Source organism: Polistes dominula, unplaced genomic scaffold (genome assembly GCF_049000335.1).
Source record: "Polistes dominula isolate Pdom_NZ unplaced genomic scaffold, Pdom_raw_medaka contig_373, whole genome shotgun sequence".
NCBI lineage: Eukaryota > Metazoa > Arthropoda > Insecta > Hymenoptera > Vespidae > Polistes > Polistes dominula.
In genome coordinates this window covers 6,142,498-6,163,429 of record NW_028300899.1, presented here as the reverse complement: position 1 = coordinate 6,163,429, position 20,932 = coordinate 6,142,498, and the positions used below count along the sequence as shown (strand labels likewise).

At 26.3% G+C, this 20,932-nt stretch overlaps 6 protein-coding genes across 17 annotated transcripts in view; 4 read left to right on the top strand and 2 right to left on the bottom strand.

The window, feature by feature from the left end:
• The first annotated feature begins 194 nt into the window (after positions 1–194).
• On the top strand, positions 195–9,083 carry Hyccin (PI4KA lipid kinase complex subunit hyccin). Of its 3 annotated transcripts, none has more exons than XM_015328995.2 (9): positions 195–621; positions 791–1,059; positions 1,149–1,283; positions 1,738–1,863; positions 2,600–2,817; positions 2,941–3,087; positions 3,168–3,298; positions 3,374–3,490; positions 5,383–9,083. In XM_015328995.2, exons 2-9 carry the CDS (start codon positions 910–912, stop codon positions 5,916–5,918), a joined length of 1,560 nt encoding a protein of 519 aa, XP_015184481.1. In that variant the 5' UTR covers positions 195–621; positions 791–909; the 3' UTR covers positions 5,919–9,083. The 3 variants fall into 3 exon arrangements, with proteins under 3 accessions (XP_015184481.1, XP_015184572.1, XP_015184398.1); XM_015329086.2 differs by having other exon boundaries at positions 196–468; positions 897–1,059; XM_015328912.2 differs by having other exon boundaries at positions 217–621; positions 897–1,059.
• Positions 9,084–9,359: 276 nt separating this feature from the next.
• On the bottom strand, positions 9,360–13,424 carry LOC107070488 (uncharacterized). The gene is made up of 7 exons (XM_015328785.2): positions 12,928–13,424; positions 12,653–12,861; positions 12,429–12,575; positions 12,127–12,362; positions 11,860–12,042; positions 11,625–11,787; positions 9,360–11,544 (listed from the first exon to the last, which is right to left on the bottom strand). The coding sequence occupies exons 1-7, from the start codon at positions 13,223–13,225 to the stop codon at positions 11,488–11,490; spliced, it is 1,293 nt and encodes a 430-aa protein (XP_015184271.1). The 5' UTR covers positions 13,226–13,424; the 3' UTR covers positions 9,360–11,487.
• Positions 13,425–13,627: 203 nt separating this feature from the next.
• NP15.6 (NADH dehydrogenase [ubiquinone] 1 beta subcomplex subunit NP15.6) lies at positions 13,628–14,575 on the top strand. 3 transcript variants are annotated; one of them, XM_015328661.2, is made up of 2 exons: positions 13,628–13,769; positions 13,896–14,575. In XM_015328661.2, the coding sequence occupies exon 2, from the start codon at positions 13,974–13,976 to the stop codon at positions 14,418–14,420; it is 447 nt and encodes a 148-aa protein (XP_015184147.1). In that variant the 5' UTR covers positions 13,628–13,769; positions 13,896–13,973; the 3' UTR covers positions 14,421–14,575. The 3 variants fall into 3 exon arrangements, with proteins under 3 accessions (XP_015184147.1, XP_015183969.1, XP_015184059.1); XM_015328483.2 differs by having other exon boundaries at positions 13,671–13,823; XM_015328573.2 differs by having other exon boundaries at positions 13,687–13,818.
• Positions 14,576–14,748: 173 nt separating this feature from the next.
• Grasp65 (Golgi reassembly-stacking protein 2) lies at positions 14,749–17,718 on the bottom strand. 2 transcript variants are annotated; one of them, XM_015328351.2, is made up of 8 exons: positions 17,402–17,718; positions 17,122–17,211; positions 16,832–16,912; positions 16,556–16,759; positions 16,262–16,479; positions 16,081–16,177; positions 15,709–15,970; positions 14,749–15,643 (listed from the first exon to the last, which is right to left on the bottom strand). In XM_015328351.2, the coding sequence occupies exons 2-8, from the start codon at positions 17,182–17,184 to the stop codon at positions 15,291–15,293; spliced, it is 1,278 nt and encodes a 425-aa protein (XP_015183837.1). In that variant the 5' UTR covers positions 17,185–17,211; positions 17,402–17,718; the 3' UTR covers positions 14,749–15,290. The 2 variants fall into 2 exon arrangements, with proteins under 2 accessions (XP_015183837.1, XP_015183758.1); XM_015328272.2 differs by lacking the exon at positions 17,402–17,718 and having other exon boundaries at positions 17,122–17,387.
• Positions 17,719–18,237: 519 nt separating this feature from the next.
• Positions 18,238–19,977, top strand: Uch (Ubiquitin carboxyl-terminal hydrolase). Its single transcript, XM_015335033.2, has 7 exons — positions 18,238–18,478; positions 18,564–18,575; positions 18,740–18,868; positions 18,937–19,085; positions 19,263–19,404; positions 19,491–19,566; positions 19,645–19,977. The coding sequence occupies exons 1-7, from the start codon at positions 18,443–18,445 to the stop codon at positions 19,788–19,790; spliced, it is 690 nt and encodes a 229-aa protein (XP_015190519.1). The 5' UTR covers positions 18,238–18,442; the 3' UTR covers positions 19,791–19,977.
• Positions 19,978–20,125: 148 nt separating this feature from the next.
• Positions 20,126–20,932, top strand: part of LOC107069923 (proton-coupled amino acid transporter 2) — a 37,995-nt gene continuing 37,188 nt past the window's right edge. For all 7 annotated transcript variants that reach the window (XM_089177828.1, XM_015327768.2, XM_089177838.1 and 4 more), the window contains exon 1: positions 20,126–20,891. The gene's annotated coding sequence lies outside the window, so the exon portion shown is untranslated. The remainder of the gene's footprint in view (positions 20,892–20,932) is intronic.

Below are 20,932 nucleotides of genomic sequence, written 5' to 3'. Positions count from 1 at the left end.
CAAATTTGTTTAAAAACATATAAGTTTATTTTTAAATAAATATATTATAAATCATTAATCGTAAATAAAAAAAGTAAATTTCTTTCGTAAATATAAATTGCTTATGTAGACATTATTATTCGTGAAAGTGTCATTTCAAATTTGGCGGTAATATTTGAAAAGTCGTAACTACTTGAATGTTTTTTGATCAATATAATTAATAATTTTTTACAATAGATATACGTAATAGAAAGACAAGAGAAAAAGAAAAAGAAAAATATAAGAAGATAAATGAAAGAAGAATTAAATGCGAATAATAATGACAGATAGAGTGTAAAAAAGAAATATTAAAAGAAGTTGGCGCTGTAGTAGCTTAGGAATAGTGGGCAGTACAGTAGGGATTTAAGCCTAGACAGGATGTATATGAGTTACGTGTGTTCAGAAATTTTTAGACACGATTTTAACTGATTTGAGTTAACTATCGATAAGGTAGCGATTTGTCAATACTCAGACCTTAATAACGCGAATTTATACACTTGGCTGCTGTCAGCTGCAATCATTAATAAGACTAATAATACGACGATGATAATTAATAATACATCGACATTAATATTCGACTGAGATAGCATTATTAAAAACTTGGTAATCAACTGATTATTTAAACATAATGTTACCTTTTTTATAATAGAGTAAAATAAGTTCTAATATAACGTTACTTAAAATCATTTCTTTTCTTTTTTTCACATTTGACATTATATATTAAAAAGCAACGATTACTTTTTAATGATATTTGAATATATTATTTTGACAGTTAATAATCTAAAGTTACTGGGAACGATTAACGGAGTTTTACTTTGTTGTAAGAGAACGTTCAATATTTTAATAAATCAAATGTTAATTTATCGATGAAAATATAGGTTCAAGCAGAAAATGACAGAAAGCTTGATAAATGAATGGTTGGCAGATTGTGGAGATATATCACCATCTAAACTTCATACCTTTGCTAATACATTATCACAAGATAATGAGATAGTTAGAGCACTTTACGTATTGCTCGAAGAGCGTAGCAAATATAGCCAGGTATTTTTATTATTTTCAATTATAAATTAATACATTTATAATTATTATTATCATTTTTATAATTGTCTTATTTATTCTCTTTATTTCAGCTTGTAGATACGGTTTGTAATCAACTATTTGATTTCTATCGTTCTCAAGAGATAGAACTCAGAAGATTTACTTTGCAATTTTTACCTACGCTGATATTTATTTATTTAAATTCTGCTGCACATGGCGATATCAAGGTAATAAATATTACATTAATAAATTATCTTTTTAGTTATAATTTATTATTTTTCCATTATATTATGCGTACAACTGTCAATGCTTCTTTGTGTTTTTTTTTTGTTTCTACATTTTTTTTGTATACGTTCAAAGTACAAACATAGGATGTAAGAAAAAGAGTGTTACATAATGTAGATCAGGTGTAATTTGCATTCAAAATATGCATATAAGATATGACATGTGACATCTTAATTGTACCATTCAAAACTTGTGTGAGAATATAAATATGTATTATTAATTATTATGCTAGTACTATTATGAATAATTGTGATTGATATTTGCTTATTTAGAAAATAATATATATATATTTATTTTTATTACATATGTCTATATAATTAAATAATTAATTAGGTATATAGAAACATTATGTTATTCTGTTATCTTTCCTAATTATTTGATTGCTATATTTAATAGAATTGCCGTACAGTTGAAACTCTTCTAATTGGATTATATAATCTTGAAGTAGTGGATAAATCTGGACAACAAAAGGCAGTTTCTTTTCGATTACCATCTCTCGCTATGTTATCTATATATCACGAGGTATACAAATTTTATTGTATTTTAAAAAATATATTGTATATTAATATCTGAATACCAAATTTTTGATTATTAAAAAAAATAACATGAAATACAGTTATTGCAGATAAATTACAAAAAAAATGATATATACGTAGGTTGGAACTTAAATAGTGGCAACTATTTATTCACAACCGATACAAAAGAGTTACATGTTTGCACCTGTTACTGTCCTTCAAAGTAGTTACCAGCATTGTGTAGAACCCGTTGCCAGCCATGTAGAAGGCATAGTATACCGTTAGCAGAGCCTGTTCTGTTGATCGTGCGAATGAAGCGGTCTACTGCCATGTCTCATCCAGTGTTACGATACGGAGTAAGAAAGCCTCTCATTTGCGCTCATAGCGCTCTAAGTGCGTCTGAGCAGCGTCGTAACGCATCCATTTCTGCATTTCCGTCAATTCATGCGGAATCCATCATGGCATTCGCTTCAAAACTGTTCCAGAGATTCGATAGGCAGTAGACCGCTCCATTCGTACCATCAACAAAACAGGCTCTGCTAACGCTAGCAACGGGTTGTACACAACGCTGGTGACTACTTTGAAGGACAGTAACAAGTGCAAACATGTAACTCTTTTGTATCGGTTGTGAATAAATAGTTGCCACTATTTAAGTTCCAACCTACTGTATATATATAAATTAATGGTAACTTAATATATAGTAATAATATCTTATATTTATATATAAATTTTATGTTGAGTAGCCTGCAAGTTTGACACCAGCATCCTTAACCGAAAGTGCAGTACGTCGTTTCGAAGAATGCAATACAAAACTTGTTAGTTGGGGCCCTTTACGTCAAGTAGAAACACTGAATGCTCAAAATAGATTGAAAGTGATGACCGCTCTACTTTTTATTTACAACCAACAACTGGGTTATATAAATAAGTTTGCTTTGGAGCAATTGTGCAAAGTTGCAACAAAGTAAGCTTGATTAATAAGATTCTAAATCTAAAGTAACTATCAGCTTGAGTATTGTTTCATTGGAGCTGTTATGAAGGTTTTATTATGAAATAATTAATCATCAACTGTATGTTGTTAATACAGGCTTGTTACTCAAGGTTTTACAAAACCTGGACACCATCAACGATCTTCATATGGCAGCGAATCTAGTTTTGTTCCAAGACTTTTACCACGCATACCAGTTTCAACTCAATTTCTTCTTGAATTTCTTCAAGCGGTATATTTTGCAATGTATGTATGATACTTATTAAATTCTTCTATTACTTAACGTGTAAACAATTATTAATTATCAAATATTTATGTGTTATTAGGTACAATGATTGTTGGTATATAGCAAGTCAAGCTGTGGAGGATATACACAACAGAGCGTGTTATGAAATGTATCCTGATGTAATGTTGGTTACAAATGCCATACGAAATTCAGCTAATTCTGGACCATCTGGTAAATATTTGATTTACAATAAAAATATATTATTTCTTCTACATATTTTGATTAATATGATTTTTGTAATTTTAGGTCAATCGAGTGATGGATCAATTGGTATTTGTGTTGCATTGTCTTCTGTAACTGCAACTCCAACAATATCCAAATCTATGATTACAAATGCATCTTTCCGCACTAAAAAATTACCAGGTATGTATTTAACAGAAATAATATATATTTTCTTTTCATACGTTGGTATCGTTAAATTGTTTATAAGTCTACAAATATACAATTCTTTTGCTTTGTATTGCTTTGTACTATTAAAACAAAACAAAAACAAAAAGAAATGAAACATATGACAAAATATTGTAACATTTCATATATAAATATGGAATGAATATATGATTTTTTTAAATAATAATATTTTACACAGATTGTTACAGTATATTTTCAATTATCTTTACATCACCTTGTAAAAAGAAATAATATAAGATAATAATTGTGTCTTTATCTTATTTTAAAAAATGATGTATAATTGAAAATACATTGTACTTTAATTAAACAAATAAGGGAAGTATAAAATACAATAGTTACAAAAAATACATATAAACTAACATTTTCATAGAATATATTACTATACAACAAATACAAATGTAAATATTAAATTTAGAAACGTAAATATATGTGTAAATAGAAGTGTAATATACGATGCAGAAAAAAAGGTGCACATAAACGTTTCTAAAAAATAATTCAATGTTATAAACATTGAATAAGTTAATAATTCTCTGTTACTTCTACTATGTTGAGCAAGTAATTTTTTTTTTACATCAAATACACAATTACGAATCTCTGATCATACCGTAATTAAACTTATAACAATGTTTCTATTTTCTATATATATATACATAAAAAAACAAGTAAATTCAATGAATGTGCATTTGTTACACACATGTGTCATTAGATGATCTGGATGAAAAATTGTTTGCGGATGAGTTACACAGTACTGAAGTTGAGAAGCATCAACAACCAACATCGTCTGGAAGTAATAAACGTCGTAGTTGGCTTTGGAAGCATGCTTTTTCCAATTCTCTCGATGAGGATGATATTGGCAAAACTCATTCTTCCACCTCTCTGGAAAGTTCCAGACGAGGGAGCACGTGCAGCAATCAAAACTCACCAAACAGATCACCTTATAAAAAGAATAAAGAAAACCAACGAAAAGTTGTTGGTGATAATAGTATTGAAGATGGTATTATAAAACAAAGACAATGGAAAGATACAACAGAAATATACGATTCGGTTTATAATGAAAATAGATTAAATACCAGTACACATTTATATAGTGTATTAGAAGAACAAGCTTTAGGAGAGGCTATTCAAGAATCATCGGAAAGTTTGTATACAGGAAGCAGTACAACAACAGGCACTTTTGCTACTACCATTGCATTATCAACAAATACATGGTATTCAATATAAAGTCGTTGCAATCTAGGATCACTTAATCTTTGCCAAAGTTCTTCACCAATCACGCGATTACAATATTTGATTTAATACGAGCACTATTAACCACTTCTATGATCAATAACTTATGCAATTATATATATATAGATTATGACTATTTCAGAAATATTATCCCACCATCAAGTGATGTGGAATACAAGTACATACAAAGCACATATTATGTGTGCCCAAAAAACTGCATGCATAATGCAATATATATTTAGTTTAATGCACCTAAACCATTTGGTATATATATACATAGATTAAAACTACACAAATTCAGTTATATATTTTTCTTCTCATTTGCTTATTTATTCACAAATTTTGCTTTAAAAGTTTATTTATATATATATATATTTATTATTATTATTATTATTATTATTATTATTATTATTATTATTATTATTATTATTATTATTATTATTATTATTATTATTATTATATTAAATACCTTATGTATACATGGTGCTTTAAAATATTATTTTATTAAATATAAATGATGTCAAATATCATTGATTAGTTCAAATTGAACAGAATGATTAAATCAATCAATAGTATGTTCAAAATTTAATACAAAATTTGTATTTGTATTTATTTCACAGATGATATACCGATTCAAGTTGTAAAGGAAGATTCTGGTGGAGAAGGGAAAGGTAATTTGGTTTCTATCACTGAAGAACAAGAATCAATAGAACCAAATCGTGCTGGCTCAATGCGACAAGGAAAGGATCAGAAAATTTCGTCAAAAATGACTAATTTTCCAGTACTTGGAAAGAAGCCTAAAGAAAGGGATGGTAAAGCAACTAAAAATCCTCTTAATTCAATGTCCGATAAGGAAAAGAGACTTGGATCGCAAAATACATCGAAAGAAAATATTAAAGGAAGTAGTTCTATGTTAAACAACAGTGAACAATCAGAAGTTGACATAAGTATTAATGGTTGTATGAACAGAAAGAAGAATAATAGTGTAGAAAATAATTCATTTGGAACAGAAAGTGTTTCTTTAATGGATGGAGAACGACTTGGATTAAGTGGGGACACTGGCGACAACAATATTAATATAGAAGCTCCTATCAACTTAAGGGCGCATAATGAATCAGAATCATTGACTTCTTCAATTCAGGTTAGCTCAGTTTAAACAAGATAAATAAAAGAAACAATCAATATTACAAAAAGTCAACTCAAGAGAGATAGTAGTGGGCTATAAACTACTGTGAACACTTTTAACTATCCCTTGTATATATATACATATATATATATAGAAATACCATCCACATTAATAATGTGTGTGTGCTACTACTACTACTACTACTATAAACTATTTCTTTATTAGTATTAATACTACACAAGAATTAAATATCTGTGAGAGAATATATAAGTGAAAGATTTCAATAAATAACAAAAGGTACTACAGAGATTTGTAATATGCACAAGTTCAATTGGATTTCTTATTAGAAGAAAACAGCCCACTACTTCATTGATCTCTATACAATTAGTTTACAAATGGGGAAGGGAACAATTGAATTAATGTTGTATTTTCTTTTTGTTAAAAATAATCTTGATAAAAACTTTGTCACATTGTGTAACATACGTATAATATTTGTTTTCTATATATAATGTTATTATAATATGTTCTATTTGCTTCTCTTCTTATGCTTTTTAATGTTTTCTCTCATTAATATTATTATTTACTTAATTTATATATGACATATGTTGAACTTGCATAGAATAATTTAAAAAGTCAAAAGCATTATTTATACAGTAAGATATTCTAATGTCCAGTAATGTTAAATCGCTAAACCCAAAATTTATATTTTTTAATAAAAAATATCTGTACTCTTGTGTTATTTTTTTTTTTATATACGTAGGTTGGAACTTAAATAGTAGCAACTATTTATTCACAACCGATACAAAACAGTTACATGTTTGCTCCTGTTACTGTCTTTTAAAGTAGTCACCAGCATTGTGTAGAACCTGTTGCTAGCGATTTAAAAGGTTTAGTATACTGTTAGCAAAGCCTGCTTTGTTGATGGTGCAAATGGAGTGATCTACTGCCTGTCGAATCTCTGGAACAGTTGTGAAGCGAATGCCATGATGGGTTCCGCATGAATTGACGAAAATGTAGAAATGGATGAGTTACGATGCTGCTCAGACGTACTTGGAGCGCTATGAGCGCAAATGAGAGGCTTTTTCACGCCGTATCGTAACACTGGATTAGACATGGCAGTAAACCGCTCCATTAGCACTATCAACAGAACAGGATCTGCTAACGCTGGTGACTACTTTGAAGGACAGTAACAGGTGCAAACATGTAACTCTTTTGTATCAGTTGTGAATAAATAGTTGCCATTATTTAAGTTTCAACCTACGTATATATATTTATATATATAGATAATAATAGTAAGAAAAATAAATATTCATCTAAGCAATATATTATAATGATTTACACACAAGTTATAATTAGAATACTATTTGAGTATTAAATGCTCAAAATGTTATTGCATTTTATTATTAAGTTATTAGATTAAATTGTTAAAATAGGCAATTATTAAGATTCTATTTTTTTTCTGAAAAAAAAAAGAAAGAGAGAAAACCTATTTTATTTATTTAAATGATTATTTAGTTTATAATGAATTGTAGTACTTATTAATATATACGATTTAAATTGATCATTTTTTCTGCTTTCTTATCATTTTTATAAATATGCATTGAATTTTATGCATGTAATATTTTAATAGAAAAATTGTCTTGATAAAAATCAAAGTATTTCATTATCAATTGTTAATAATATTACAATATTTAAAACAAGTTAACATATCATAAGTTATATTAATGATTTAGTTTTTAATTCATTAACTTTTGATTACTCAGTTTTAATTACTTTTGAATTTATTTTAATCATTGATTCGAGACAATATTGAAATTGATATAAGATTTAATGTGAATAAATGATTAAACAATCGAATAAACAAATGTAACAATTATTTAAGTTATTCGTATATAAAAAAAATAACATTACTGCAGTAGAATTCTGTATAATTTGGAACTGTTAAAAAAACTACTTGGTGTATTTTTGGCTTTGTATGTAATTACGTCATTGCTATTTTGTATTTATAAAAATGAATCAAAATTTTTTTTCTTTGATTATTTCATTAATTATTAGTAATTCTTTTTTTTTCAATCAAAAAAATTAAAATTGAAAATAACAAAAAAAGACACACACACACACAACAACACAAAATAAGTGCTTTAACTCTTTAAGTGTTGTACAAAAAAGAAAATATGTTGTTTTTTAATTAAATTTTGTAATTGGATATGAAAACACTTAAAGGGTTTTAGTTTTGGGCTTAGAACTTTTGCCCCCTGATAAAGACTGTATATGCTGCATTATGTTATTAATTAAATCTAACGAAAAAAAATGTATTATCATATGAAAATATATTGTTGTTAACGAGTTATAATAGTATATTTACTATGAAATAATTTGACTCATAAAACCGTAAAAATCACTTGGATATGATATGATGGGATTTTGCAATTGATAAATATTTTTCAAATTCGACAGGAAGATAAAGATAATAAAGTAAAAGTTTAATGAAATCAATTATTAAATGCTTGATTCAACTAAAAAAAGTTGGCAATATTACATGGAAGTTACATTCTGCCATACAATTCTTGTTCTATCTTATTGGTCAACAAATACTGTATATTATTGGATAAGAATTAAAAACAAATACCAAAAAAAAAATTAAAAAAAAGTCACTTATTTAGGATAGAGTTTCCTGCTAATACAAATATTTTGGAAAAAAAAACACACAATATTAAAATCACATAAAATAAGATAACATATATATATATATATATATAAATTGTTATAGTTTACACACAAAAAAAAGAAAAAAACAATTAGAATTTAATTAACTATTTTGTAGTAATTTTTTTTTATATATACATATATAAATGATAATATTTCTACTTAATTTATGTATAATATATATATATATATATATATATATATTTATTTTTCTTTGCATTTGAAAACACATGTACAAAAATATCCAACATCAAAAATAATGATAAAAATATATATTATGTATGGATATGATGGTACATCATTAACAACAAATTTAGATAAATATATGTAAATATATTATTGACAAAAAAAAATTGGTAAACCACTACTACTATTTTTTCATTTACTTTTACATGTATTTGAGAAACTGTATTTATATTTACTAAGAGAAACTAAGACGAAATACTATTTCATTTTGTACGTGTTATGAAAAAAAAAAGACAAAAAGAACAGTCAAAGGATTTCATCACACATCTTACATACATAAATTAACTTTAACCAGTTAAGTGTGTTTGACGACTATATCCGTCATGAAGATGTGTATGGCAAAATTTTGTATTATGACGTCTATATCCGTCATACGTAAAAGTTTGTTACAATTTGATGTTTAAATTGTAATATTGGCGTAAAACTAAAATATATTCGTAAATTTTAATATGTTTAAAATGTTTAGAGGTCAAAAAAAAAAAAGTCAAGAATAAATTTTTAACTTCTATAAATATTCGATTTTTTTCTCTAATTTTTCCGTTTATTATGTATAAATATATGTGCATATTAAGAAACTGTGTGTGTACATTACTAACAAAATTGTTCATTTTCTAAAATAAAGTCGTCTTTTTGACTATCCAATATTTTAACAACGCCACTTACTCTGTGTTTGACGACGACTATATCCGTCATCGCTTGATTATCGCGACACACACTAGAGCGCACTTTGCGCACAGATCGCCACACTTAACTGGTTAATATAAACTAGCAATAAATATTTGAACAATTTCATTGTAATGCTTAGGAATTAAAAAAAAAGAACACTATATAATAAGAAGATTATTCTCAAACAAAAAACTATTGAGTATAATAAATTTGAAAAGATGTATATTTCTATACTTCTCTCATAAATGTGTCTCTGTATGTCTTAAAGCCTAATTAATATTAATTCATAAAGATCATCATATTGAAATTATATTATACACATAATATATATTGATATTATTTTATTTAAACAAATGAAAAATAATATCTGAGTTATCCATATCACTGCCATTTGAAATAGTGTAGAAAAACATTGATCATCCAAATCTCAGTTATATTTCTTCATTTTGATCTGTTATTATATTGTTTAATGTTATGCACTTTAATATTTCACATAATGATGTTACCTATGAGAACAAGAACTAATATTTTAAGAATTGAGCAATTTAAATATTGTAAAACTGTTGATAATAATTTATTATTGCAACAGACACAAATTAATGGTCAATGAAAAATAGTAGAAGCTGTATGTAAAACAAAAAATAATCCTAAAATTATAATTATATATGTTTAAGATGTTTGTGTCAGTCAAACTTGTACAAACAATCGTTAAACGGGGAGAATTGATTATATTCATTTTATAATATAATAATATTCTATATAAAGATATTATTAAACATAAATTCTCATTTTTTTTTCACGAAAGTCTGTCTAATCAAATACGTACATATATATAATATATACTTTCTTGTACAATGCATTATATATGAAAACAAAAATGTATTTGCACATGACAAATAATTTGTACATAATTTAGTAATCATGTTGAAAAACGTAGTACTGAATACAGCAATGCACTTATTGAATATATGTATAAAATATATAATTAATAACTCTTATTGACATATAAGTACAAACAGAGTTATCGAACAAAATGATGATTCATATATATAATTAATATAATAATATATATATATTAATTCTCATTCGTGTTAATAATTATCAAATTTTCTTAATTAAACGAATTATAGTAATAGAAAGAGAGAGAGAGAGAGAGAGAGAGAGAGAGAGAGAGAGAGAGAGAGAGAGAGAGAGAGAGAGAGAGATGTAAATGTTAATATGTATACACAATTGTATATAATATACATAATATAAATCACATAACGTTAATGGTATTTTTAAACTCTAGGTTAATGATTTATTCAGAAGTATTGAAAAAGCTTCACTTAAATTAATTCATTGCTCTAAGTGTTAACGTGATACAAGATTCGTGTAGAATATGAAATGAACCAACAAAACTTACAATTTCCTTTTTGTTTCTTTATTAGGTAGATAAAATTATCTCCCTCTTTTTACACACCAATTATATCTCTTATATAATATATAAATATTCTCAGTTTTGTTTATAGTTTAACTTTATTCATATATGACTTCTACTATATTATCTTTATGTTACTTTGTTTTTATGTTCTCTAATAATTTCTTGGAACTATGTAATTTTTATAGAAATGTATTTCTTTATTTTTATATTTATTTTATTCTATTATTATATTAAAATTATATTGTAGCGTACCGTGTTACAATATATAAAAACATATTGAAATATACAATCATTACCTACTTATATATATATAAACTAATTCCCTTTTAGGAATATTATATCAAATATTAAATATATATATATTTAAATTTATGTAACTTTGTTCTTTACTGTATTGTAATTTATTTATAAAAATGTTGTATTGTTATTTTGTTGTTTAACCATTCTACTATTAAAACGAAAAATAAAAATTGAATAACAAGAATTTTGTATTCTTTTTCAAACTATTTTTAAATGTTTTTTTAAATTATTCTAAAGTATTATATATATATACATTTATTATTAGTTACTATTATTGTTCCCAAGAACACTGTTGAAATGTTTCCGTAAATTGACTTCCTGTTATAATATAATAATATTATATATAAATATATACATAAAATTGATTTATTGTAAATAAATTCATTAGTCTTACTTACAGTCCGAATTTCCTGATTATAAAGTTCTTGACAATTCTTTGTAAAATTAGATGTTTCTTCTTCTACCTTTTTTATAAGATCTTGAATTTTATTTTTATCCATAGATACGTCATTATATAAACCTTTATTTTCTTCAAATTGACTTAGTGCTAATTTTTTTTTACTATAAAAAAAATATTTACAATTATTGAAGATATACCATAACAAAATGTTGCATTTAAAATTTTTGAAGTACCTTAACAATTGTGAATGTAATTCACGAACTGTGTTTAATCTTTCTTTGGTTTGAACGTAAATCTCATCGATGGTAGATCCTTGATTATTTTCTTGATCTTTGTGTTTTTCTGTTAATTGTGTAATAAGAACTTGCATTGTATCAACTTGCTTTCGAATATTTTCACCTTGTACATTTTTCTTCCTATAAATTATACATACAATAAATTTTTATTCATGTTAATAAATATAATTTTTATAAAATACGAAAAGATATAGAAAACATTACTGTAAATATTCATATATATCCTTTATCTCTGAAATCTTTTCATATTGTTTTTGAACGAATGATAACAAATTCTCGTATCTTTTATCCAATTCATTTTTGGTCAAAAATGTTTTTTCCATCATTTTTTTCTCTTCAATTTTTTTCTTACGTTGTTCTTCTAAATCGCACAAACGTGTATTATATTCTTCCGGAGATGAAACTACTTCTAATCTTAATTCTGCTATTGTTTGGTCGAGCTAAAAATTTATATAAATATTAATTATAATTAATTAAAAATATAATTCTATTTTGTGTGTGTGTACCTTTTGAGCTTCAACTTTATGAGCATTATATTCTTCTAATATTTGTTTTCTTTTTTCTTCTGCATTCAATATTTCTTCTTGTAATTCAAGTTTTTTTGTTTCATTGTCCTCAATAAGTGAACGCATTTTTTCTATTTCTTTCTTGTACTAAAACATTTATATTATCATTTTAATTTGTTTTATATCTATCTATCTAATAAAACATTTATCTAACTGAATATTACCTTTTCCTTTAAGAATAATTGTTTAGAAATGTTCAATTTGATTTCATTTCTTAACTTTTGCCTATTATTCTTTTTTTCATTCAATTCATCCAACTGTTTAACTTTGTCACGTATTTCATTAATAAGACCTTCGATATCCATTTCTTTATTACTTACATAAACCATAAAATTTGCTAAATATCTTGCAATTTTACATATCCTTTTAGAACCTGTTTAGAATAATTCAATAAGTACAATAATAATACAATAAGTATAATATATAAAATTGTACTTACCACCGCTAGTAATGTCGCTTATACAAAAATTTTGTATAAATATTCTGTCACATATTTGTTTTATTGATACATGTAAATTAATAATGCTTACAATATCAGTATCCTCAATACTTGACATTGCTAATTGTTGTTCAAAAGTTGGTTTATTAATTACATCAACATCAATTTTAAGCCATGTTAAAAATGTTACAATTAAATTCATAACAAATTCCTCTGTAGGATTTTTAAGATCACGTATGCTTGATGGAAAATTAATATCACGCAACAAATTTTGAAGTTCTTCCAAATCAGAATCCATTATTGTTTAGATTGATGAATTACAAATGATACTTTAAATTACTATAAACATAAATCTAATAGTTATATTATTTTAATTCATACATTCAACTATAATAACGACTAAAGTTTTGATTGAATTCAAATTGGTACTCGTTAGTGTTATTTCTATGAATCGGTGAGTTTCTATTTCATTCAATAAGATTGCACGAATAAAAATCTAACCAATAGAATGTCTTTGCAAAGATACGATAACCAATTATATTTGATTTTGACTTGAAACTGCGCGCGCATCTTTAACGTGTAATACATAATAAAAATTGTTAAAGATTTTAATGCTCTTTTTATTTTTTATTTTTCTTTTTATGAAATAATTACAAATATTTCTGAATGAGAATTGTTGATTTTTGTAATTAATATTAATTTTCGAAATAATTCGTTTTAAAAAGTAACCTATATATGTCATATGCATTAGCAGTGTGTACCACTTTCGTGGGTCCTCTCAAATACGTACAGTACTGTACTGTTAGATCAGAGGAAGAATTTGTATATATCAAAAATACAAAGTAAATCTGAAAATAACTTCAAAATATATCCAATACATTAATTCTTTACGTAATGTAAATATGTAATTTGAATTATAATTATAATTGATGCCATTGTACGTTAATGTTACACATTGACAATTGCAGTTGGTGAAAATATTTGGATAATCAACGACATATTTCATTTATCACAACTCTCAAGTTTAAAGTAACAACCTAAATAAAATGGCTGGAATTTGTCGATTAAGTGCATTAAATACATTAAGAAGAAGTGGTATGAATTTTTTAAAATCACAAAATATGTTATGTCGTTCGATAGCTACGTCACCTAAAAAAAATGATAGTACTACAAGTTTAGTTGAATCTACTACTGAAAAAAAGAAACCTTGGGTTAGCTATGGTTTTGATGAAGAAGATGAATTGGATGATAAACGTAAAATGCACGAATCATTTTTCTTTGCTGTCACAATAGGCATGATATGTGTTTCATATGTACTTATGTATAAACCTGATTTAAAATCAATGGGCTCTTGGGCACAACGTGAAGCATATTTACAAATTCGGTATAGAGAAGAACATGGTCTTCCACTCATCGATATGAATGTAGTAGACCCTGCTAAAGTTATTCTTCCTACTGATGAAGAATTAGGTGATACCGAAATAATTATTTAAAAAATTATACAATACTACTTTGGACAATACGTATTAATGTAGTTATGTCAACTAATGAACATTGATAAACCATACTTTTGGTTGTATTCAATGATGTTTATGTAACATGTTATGTATATAAACTATAATAAAAATAGTTTTCATAAATTAAAAAATATTATAAGATATATCCTTGCTATTAGTATTTTAAATTGATTACATATTCTATATTAAATATTTCATTTTAGTTATCAGTGAAAAATTCTAATTTTCATTTTTATAAATAAATAATTAATCTTTCAGAGTATAATTTTTGGGAAATATATAAAAAGTATTATTATTATATGCGTTGGATAAAAGTAATTATATTTTTATCATCAGTTGATAAAAGTAACAATAATTTCTATTATGTAAAAATATCGATATTACATATTTTGTCAATTTATGAAAATCGTATTTAATTATAAAGCGATAAGTAAATATTTAGATTATTAAGGAGTGTGTACGTGTGTGTGTGTGAGAGAGAAAGAACAAATATTATTTTTTATAAATAATATAACGTATCACTAGATCCACTGCGCGATATTTTTTTTTATGCAATTTTTTTTTTTTTTTAATTTTATTTAAACGTATTCTTTTAAAAATTTTGTTAAGCTAATATTTATGTACAATATTAAATATTTCATATATATATTATGATGTGACATTTGAGACACATAATAATTCTTATCAAAGATACAATCTTTGTGACATTGATGATCTATATTCGCGTACAAATAGTTAATGCATTGATTTAATATTGCATAATATATTCTATTTTATTTTACCTACATATAGAATATTTTATCAAAGGGCAAATAAAGATTGCACTTGAAGCATCAGAAATAATTGTTACTGTGTCGTTACCGAAGTAGGTGAGGATGGAGTAGTAGTAGGTAATGGATTCTGATGAAGAACAGAGGAATAAAAAGAAGGATTTTGTGGTAGAGTTGCATTAACGGTAATAGGAGGCATTCCTGGTAATGAAATAGGTGTTGTCACGAGTTGGGATTCTTTCACATTGAAAGGTAATGAAGAAATAGTATTTGGTGCACCCGGTAAATTATAACTTTGCATTGTAATTGCATGTGGTGTAGTTGTTAATCCTATCGGAACATTTCCTTCCATAGAATACGATGAAATAGGTGGACTTGTTGGCATCCCAGGAATGTTTGGACTATCTTTATAATGAGAAATATCGGTACCTAAAAAATCATGAATACAAATTAAGTATTTTCAATGATAGTAATATCTAAATAAATTTGCTTACTAGATGTAGAAGTAACGATAGGTTGATTAGAGGAAGGATGAATCGTTGGATTAGTCGTAGTAGCTCCAGTATCAGCAGCAGGATTTGTTTGTGATAAATTAGGATGCAAAATAGCTTGCGACGTAACGACTGTTTCATTTTTACTAGTATTATCAACACTCGTAATATAATTTGGAGGAATTGAGAATCCAGGTGGTATGCTTGTAACTGGGGTAGTTGCATTTGTTTGCATTTGATTGGGAACGGTAGTTTTTACGTTAGACTAAAAAAGATCAAACAAAAAGAAAATGTGTGAATGTCTTTAATATTAAATTGAAATATATTAAATAAATTAGATTTTCTAAATAAATTTAGAAAATCAGTACTCAATACCGTTGGGTAATACGACGAATTACGTGGCTTAGTGGTTCCAGGAGTATTTCTGATAGGTATTCTATGCAAGTATCCATAACCAATTCCACATCCTAAACTACAATAACAAAATATCTTTTTAATGCTTATGCAAGTTCCTAATTCTTATTTATTTTCATATTAATATCCTTTTTTAAAGTACCTTCCTTCACCACCCCATGTATTGTTAGGTGTAATAGTAACTTCTCTACAAGAATCATCTTTCGTATTATATACGTATAATTTTAAAGGTCGAGACTCATGAGCTTCTATCAAGGTAAATAAATCTTCACTTTCGTGTAAAACAGAATCTGCTCCAATGATATAATCTGTGAATGGACGTAAACCAGCAAGTTCTGCTGGGGACGAAGGATGCACTTCCTAAATATAAAATTTAATTCAAATATAAGAATGATTTAATATCATTCAATTTGTCACATCATTCATTTGTACTTACAAGCACATGCCAAACATTTTCATTAGCACCCTCAAATGAACAAAATCGTACACTAACACCAAGAAATCCTTGTCCACCCCATGTCATACTAGGTACAATAACAGTATGACGTACAGATTGTGTTTTACTACTATATACGGTAATAGTCACTTCTTTATCAACATTAGCTTTAAGAAGGTCTTTTAATAGATGATTATCTTGATCCTAATAGAAAGATCATTGAATATTATTATTATTAGAATTGTTCATATAATTTAATTTAAAATATCAACATACCAAACGAGTATTTCCAATGGATACAATAAAATCAAAAAATGCTTCCAAGCCAGCTTTTTGTCCAGGAGAGTCATCCTGAACCTAATTGTATCACATATTTTAACTGACAGTAGAGTTTCAAAGTATTATTATGCTTATTAATACACTATCTATTTTCTTTTTATCAATTCTACTTAATGAAATAAAACATTGTTTACAAATTATAAAGTAATATCTTTTTAATTGATAATTAATAATTGAAAAAATGTTTGTGAAGGGTTTTGAACATTTTCTGTCAGATCCAGTCTTACCCTTAATACATGATAACCTTCTGTACCACCTCCAGGTATTTCAACGCTATGAGAAGATCCCATTTTTTTATAAAAGATTTTCCCAAATCACTTGATTTCCAACGAGTAATAACATGAAAACAATTATTAGTTAAAATATTTTTTTTCTTTAATAAATACTTAATAAAATTACGTGGCAGTATATTCGTAAGAAGTTTTATGGTGACGTTAACAACCTATAAACTTTAAAGTAAACGAGACATCTATCGAGATGACTTTTAATCATTTTATGACAATTTACCTTTTGATCAATTTTATCATATTAATATTACCAAAAATACTTTTGATTTTTGTATGAACATTATTGTTATTTTCTCTTTAGTATTAGTATGTCATATGACTTTATTTTTATTTAACTATATAATTATAATTGGCTACAATTTGGACTGGTTTATGCCATTAAGTTGTCCGCTTCAATACAGTATTGACATATAACGTTTCTTAACCTGTTTTATTACTATAAATCTTATGGGTCATATCCACAATTGTAGTATTTAAATCTAGGAATGTGAAATAGAAATTAAACTTTGATGTATGGTTGTATGGTAAACGTTTTAATGACTTGCACAATAGAAAATCTCGAAATTGTCCCTAAATGACTTGCGCGCGTCTCATGTCAAAATTTTATTCCCTAGAATGTCAAACTTTGCAAGTTATCGATTGTGTTTCTAGCCGTTGCTACGAGTTGTCGCTGTCTGCGTCATTTGGTTCTAGGAACTTGGCCGCTATATTTGAAATTTTGTATTACGAAAAAGTTAAATTTATTAAGTGTCAAAAGGTATAATTAAAAGAAAGATTATTTGTTGTTATAATAGAAAAAGTTGAAAGGTAAATGATACGATTAAATTAATAGATTAATAATTATTAAATAAATTTTAATATAAGAAATAGTAATTTAAGATATTTTAACTCTAGGAACTTTTCTGTTACTGACGATTGAAATTATCGATTTAAGTATTTAATATTTATCATTAGATTAATATTAGATTGACATATATATGGAAAACTAAAATTTCAAAACATAATACATAAGATAAGACAGTATCATTAATGGAAATATGTTTTTATGCAAATTTGCAAGAAAAATAATCTGAAGTTAGACACAGAAACACAACCGTGATTTGAAGTTTTTGCATTCGATATTATCGTATCGATTATACGCCTCTGAAACGTCAAGCAGATAATTTTGATAGATTTTTAATTCCTTAAATAATGGTCTTATAAACCGGTTGATATATTATTGCATAAAAGTTCATTCAATTGTTACTTGTGATATTACAAAATGGCTGCGTGGGTACCATTAGAATCAAATCCCGAGGTAACAATTCATTATTTTATATATTTGACATTTGATTATACATTTGGCAGAAAATAGACATTCATATTTCTTTTGTTTATTTCAGGTTATGACAAAGGTAATATGTCTAATTTTATTGTTTAGTAGTTGGGGTGTGTTTAAATAATTTCAAATTTTCTAACGGACACTTTGTTTAAGAGAAGAATATCTTCTTATCAATTGAAATTAATTTATATTTGATTATTCTAACAATAATTCTATAGTCTTTTAATGATATTATAGTTTTTGCATAAATTGGGTGTTCCTGATCAATGGAGTATAACTGACGTCTATGGTTTAGAACCAGATTTATTGGCAGTTATTCCAAGACCAGTTTTGGCCGTTATTTTGCTTTATCCTGAATCAGTTAAGGTATATTATTATTTATTATAACAATTAAAGATGATATATTATAAATTATTCATTCATTTTATTATTAGACTGAAATACAAAGCAAAGAGGATGAAGAAACTAAATCTAAGGATAATGGAACGGATAGACCGGATGGGGTTTATCACATGAAACAAATTATTTCCAACGCATGTGGTACGATTGCATTAATTCATAGTGTTGCAAATAATACGGAAGAGTAAGTATAGATTCATTTGTGAATAATATTTTATATATTAATTAATAAGTATTATTAATTATTAATAAATATTTAATATATTAATATAATATTTAATATATTAATAAATAATATTTTAATATATTAATAATATATTAAAATATATATATATATATATATATCACAATGTTTTAATAGGATACATTTAAAGGATGGATTTTTAAAATCGTTTTTGGACGATTCAAAAGATCTTTCTTTTGCTGAACGTGGAGAACTTTTGATTAAAACTCAGGGTATCATCGATACTCATAAAGAATCTGCTCAGGAAGGACAAACGGAGGCAAGTGTTGTTAAAATGTCAATATAAAATTCATTTTTGTAAATTCGTGATACTTTTATATTAAAAAGTATCATATTCATATATAGGCTCCGGAAGAGGATAGTCCAGTGTACTATCATTTTGTTGCATTTATACGAAAGAATGATAAGTTGTACGAGTTAGGTATGTCATTTGTTTTTCCTCTTTAATAATAAAAATATTTGTGTGTAATTATAAGTTGAAACATTTGATCATTTTCAGATGGTCGAAAACCTGCTCCTGTCGATCATGGACCAACTACACGAGAAACATTATTGGAAGATTCTGTTCGTGTTTGTAAAGAATACATGGCACGTGATCCAAGCGAAATGCGTTTCACCGTTGTCGCCCTTGCCGCCAGTTATTAAAAGAACACTATTTCATTTTTCTAATATTCAAATATACACGTAAACAAACACGCTTTATGCTAATTTATTTTTTATGTTAAATAGTTCGCTTGAGGCTTTTGCATTTCTAATATCTTTTTATTTCGTTTCAATTTTTTATACTATATAAACATGTAATAATCAAAATAGGAAAAAACCACTAATCATATATTTGTAGTTTTTCATTTAGATCTATCAAATCCTTTTAGATATAGCCTCTCTCTCACACACACACACACACACATACACGCACACATATTTAAATATACGTACATAGATAAGTATGCGCTAGAATGGTTCTTCTTTAATGCAAACTATTTGACCTTGTCGAACTTTGCGTCATAACTCTTGTCGTTTGCCAAATCTAGTTTTTGAATCTGTAACTTAATTCGAAATCAAGAATAAATATCTTTTAGTTTAATTATATTTATTCGTTTGTAATCAAATAGTTTAAATATTAAATGACTATTCTCGTGATTTTAAATTGGATATATACGAGTTTGTTAAAAAAAAAGAAAAAGAAAAAAGAAAACTAGTTTATACGTTTACTAATCAAATCAATGACTAAACAACACGATGTTGAAAGAAGAATCGTTCGTTACTGTGTTAGAGAGAAAAAAAAGAAAAAAAAATTCGAATAATCTCGTAAAAACGTTCCTTTGTTTCCATTATTACCGGAGACCGTAGAACTTACCGGTCACTGACCAGGTAGAGCAATACGCTTGCTTGGCTATTTTAGATTCCATTCCCAAAGTACGTATGTTGGCAGCCGACTCTAAATAGTGACTTTAAACACACAAAATAAAATCAATTCTTACACTCTCGGAGACTCGTCTTGTCGCCAACTATTCCTAACTGTACGACGAGTAGCTTCCGTAAAATTTAACTCTTGCTATTAATCTAATAATTCATATACGTTAATCATAAATCTTATATAATACAGAAAATAAAAATGTATACACATTGTGTTCGTGTGTGTATACATTTACGAATTAAATGAAATTAATCAAACGTAAAATATATATTTGAATAAAAGAAAAAGAAACGGTAAATAAAATTGGATCTCGTTAATTTTATTCCAAGGTAAAATGAAGAAATTTTTGTAAAATAAATAATTCAAGAGT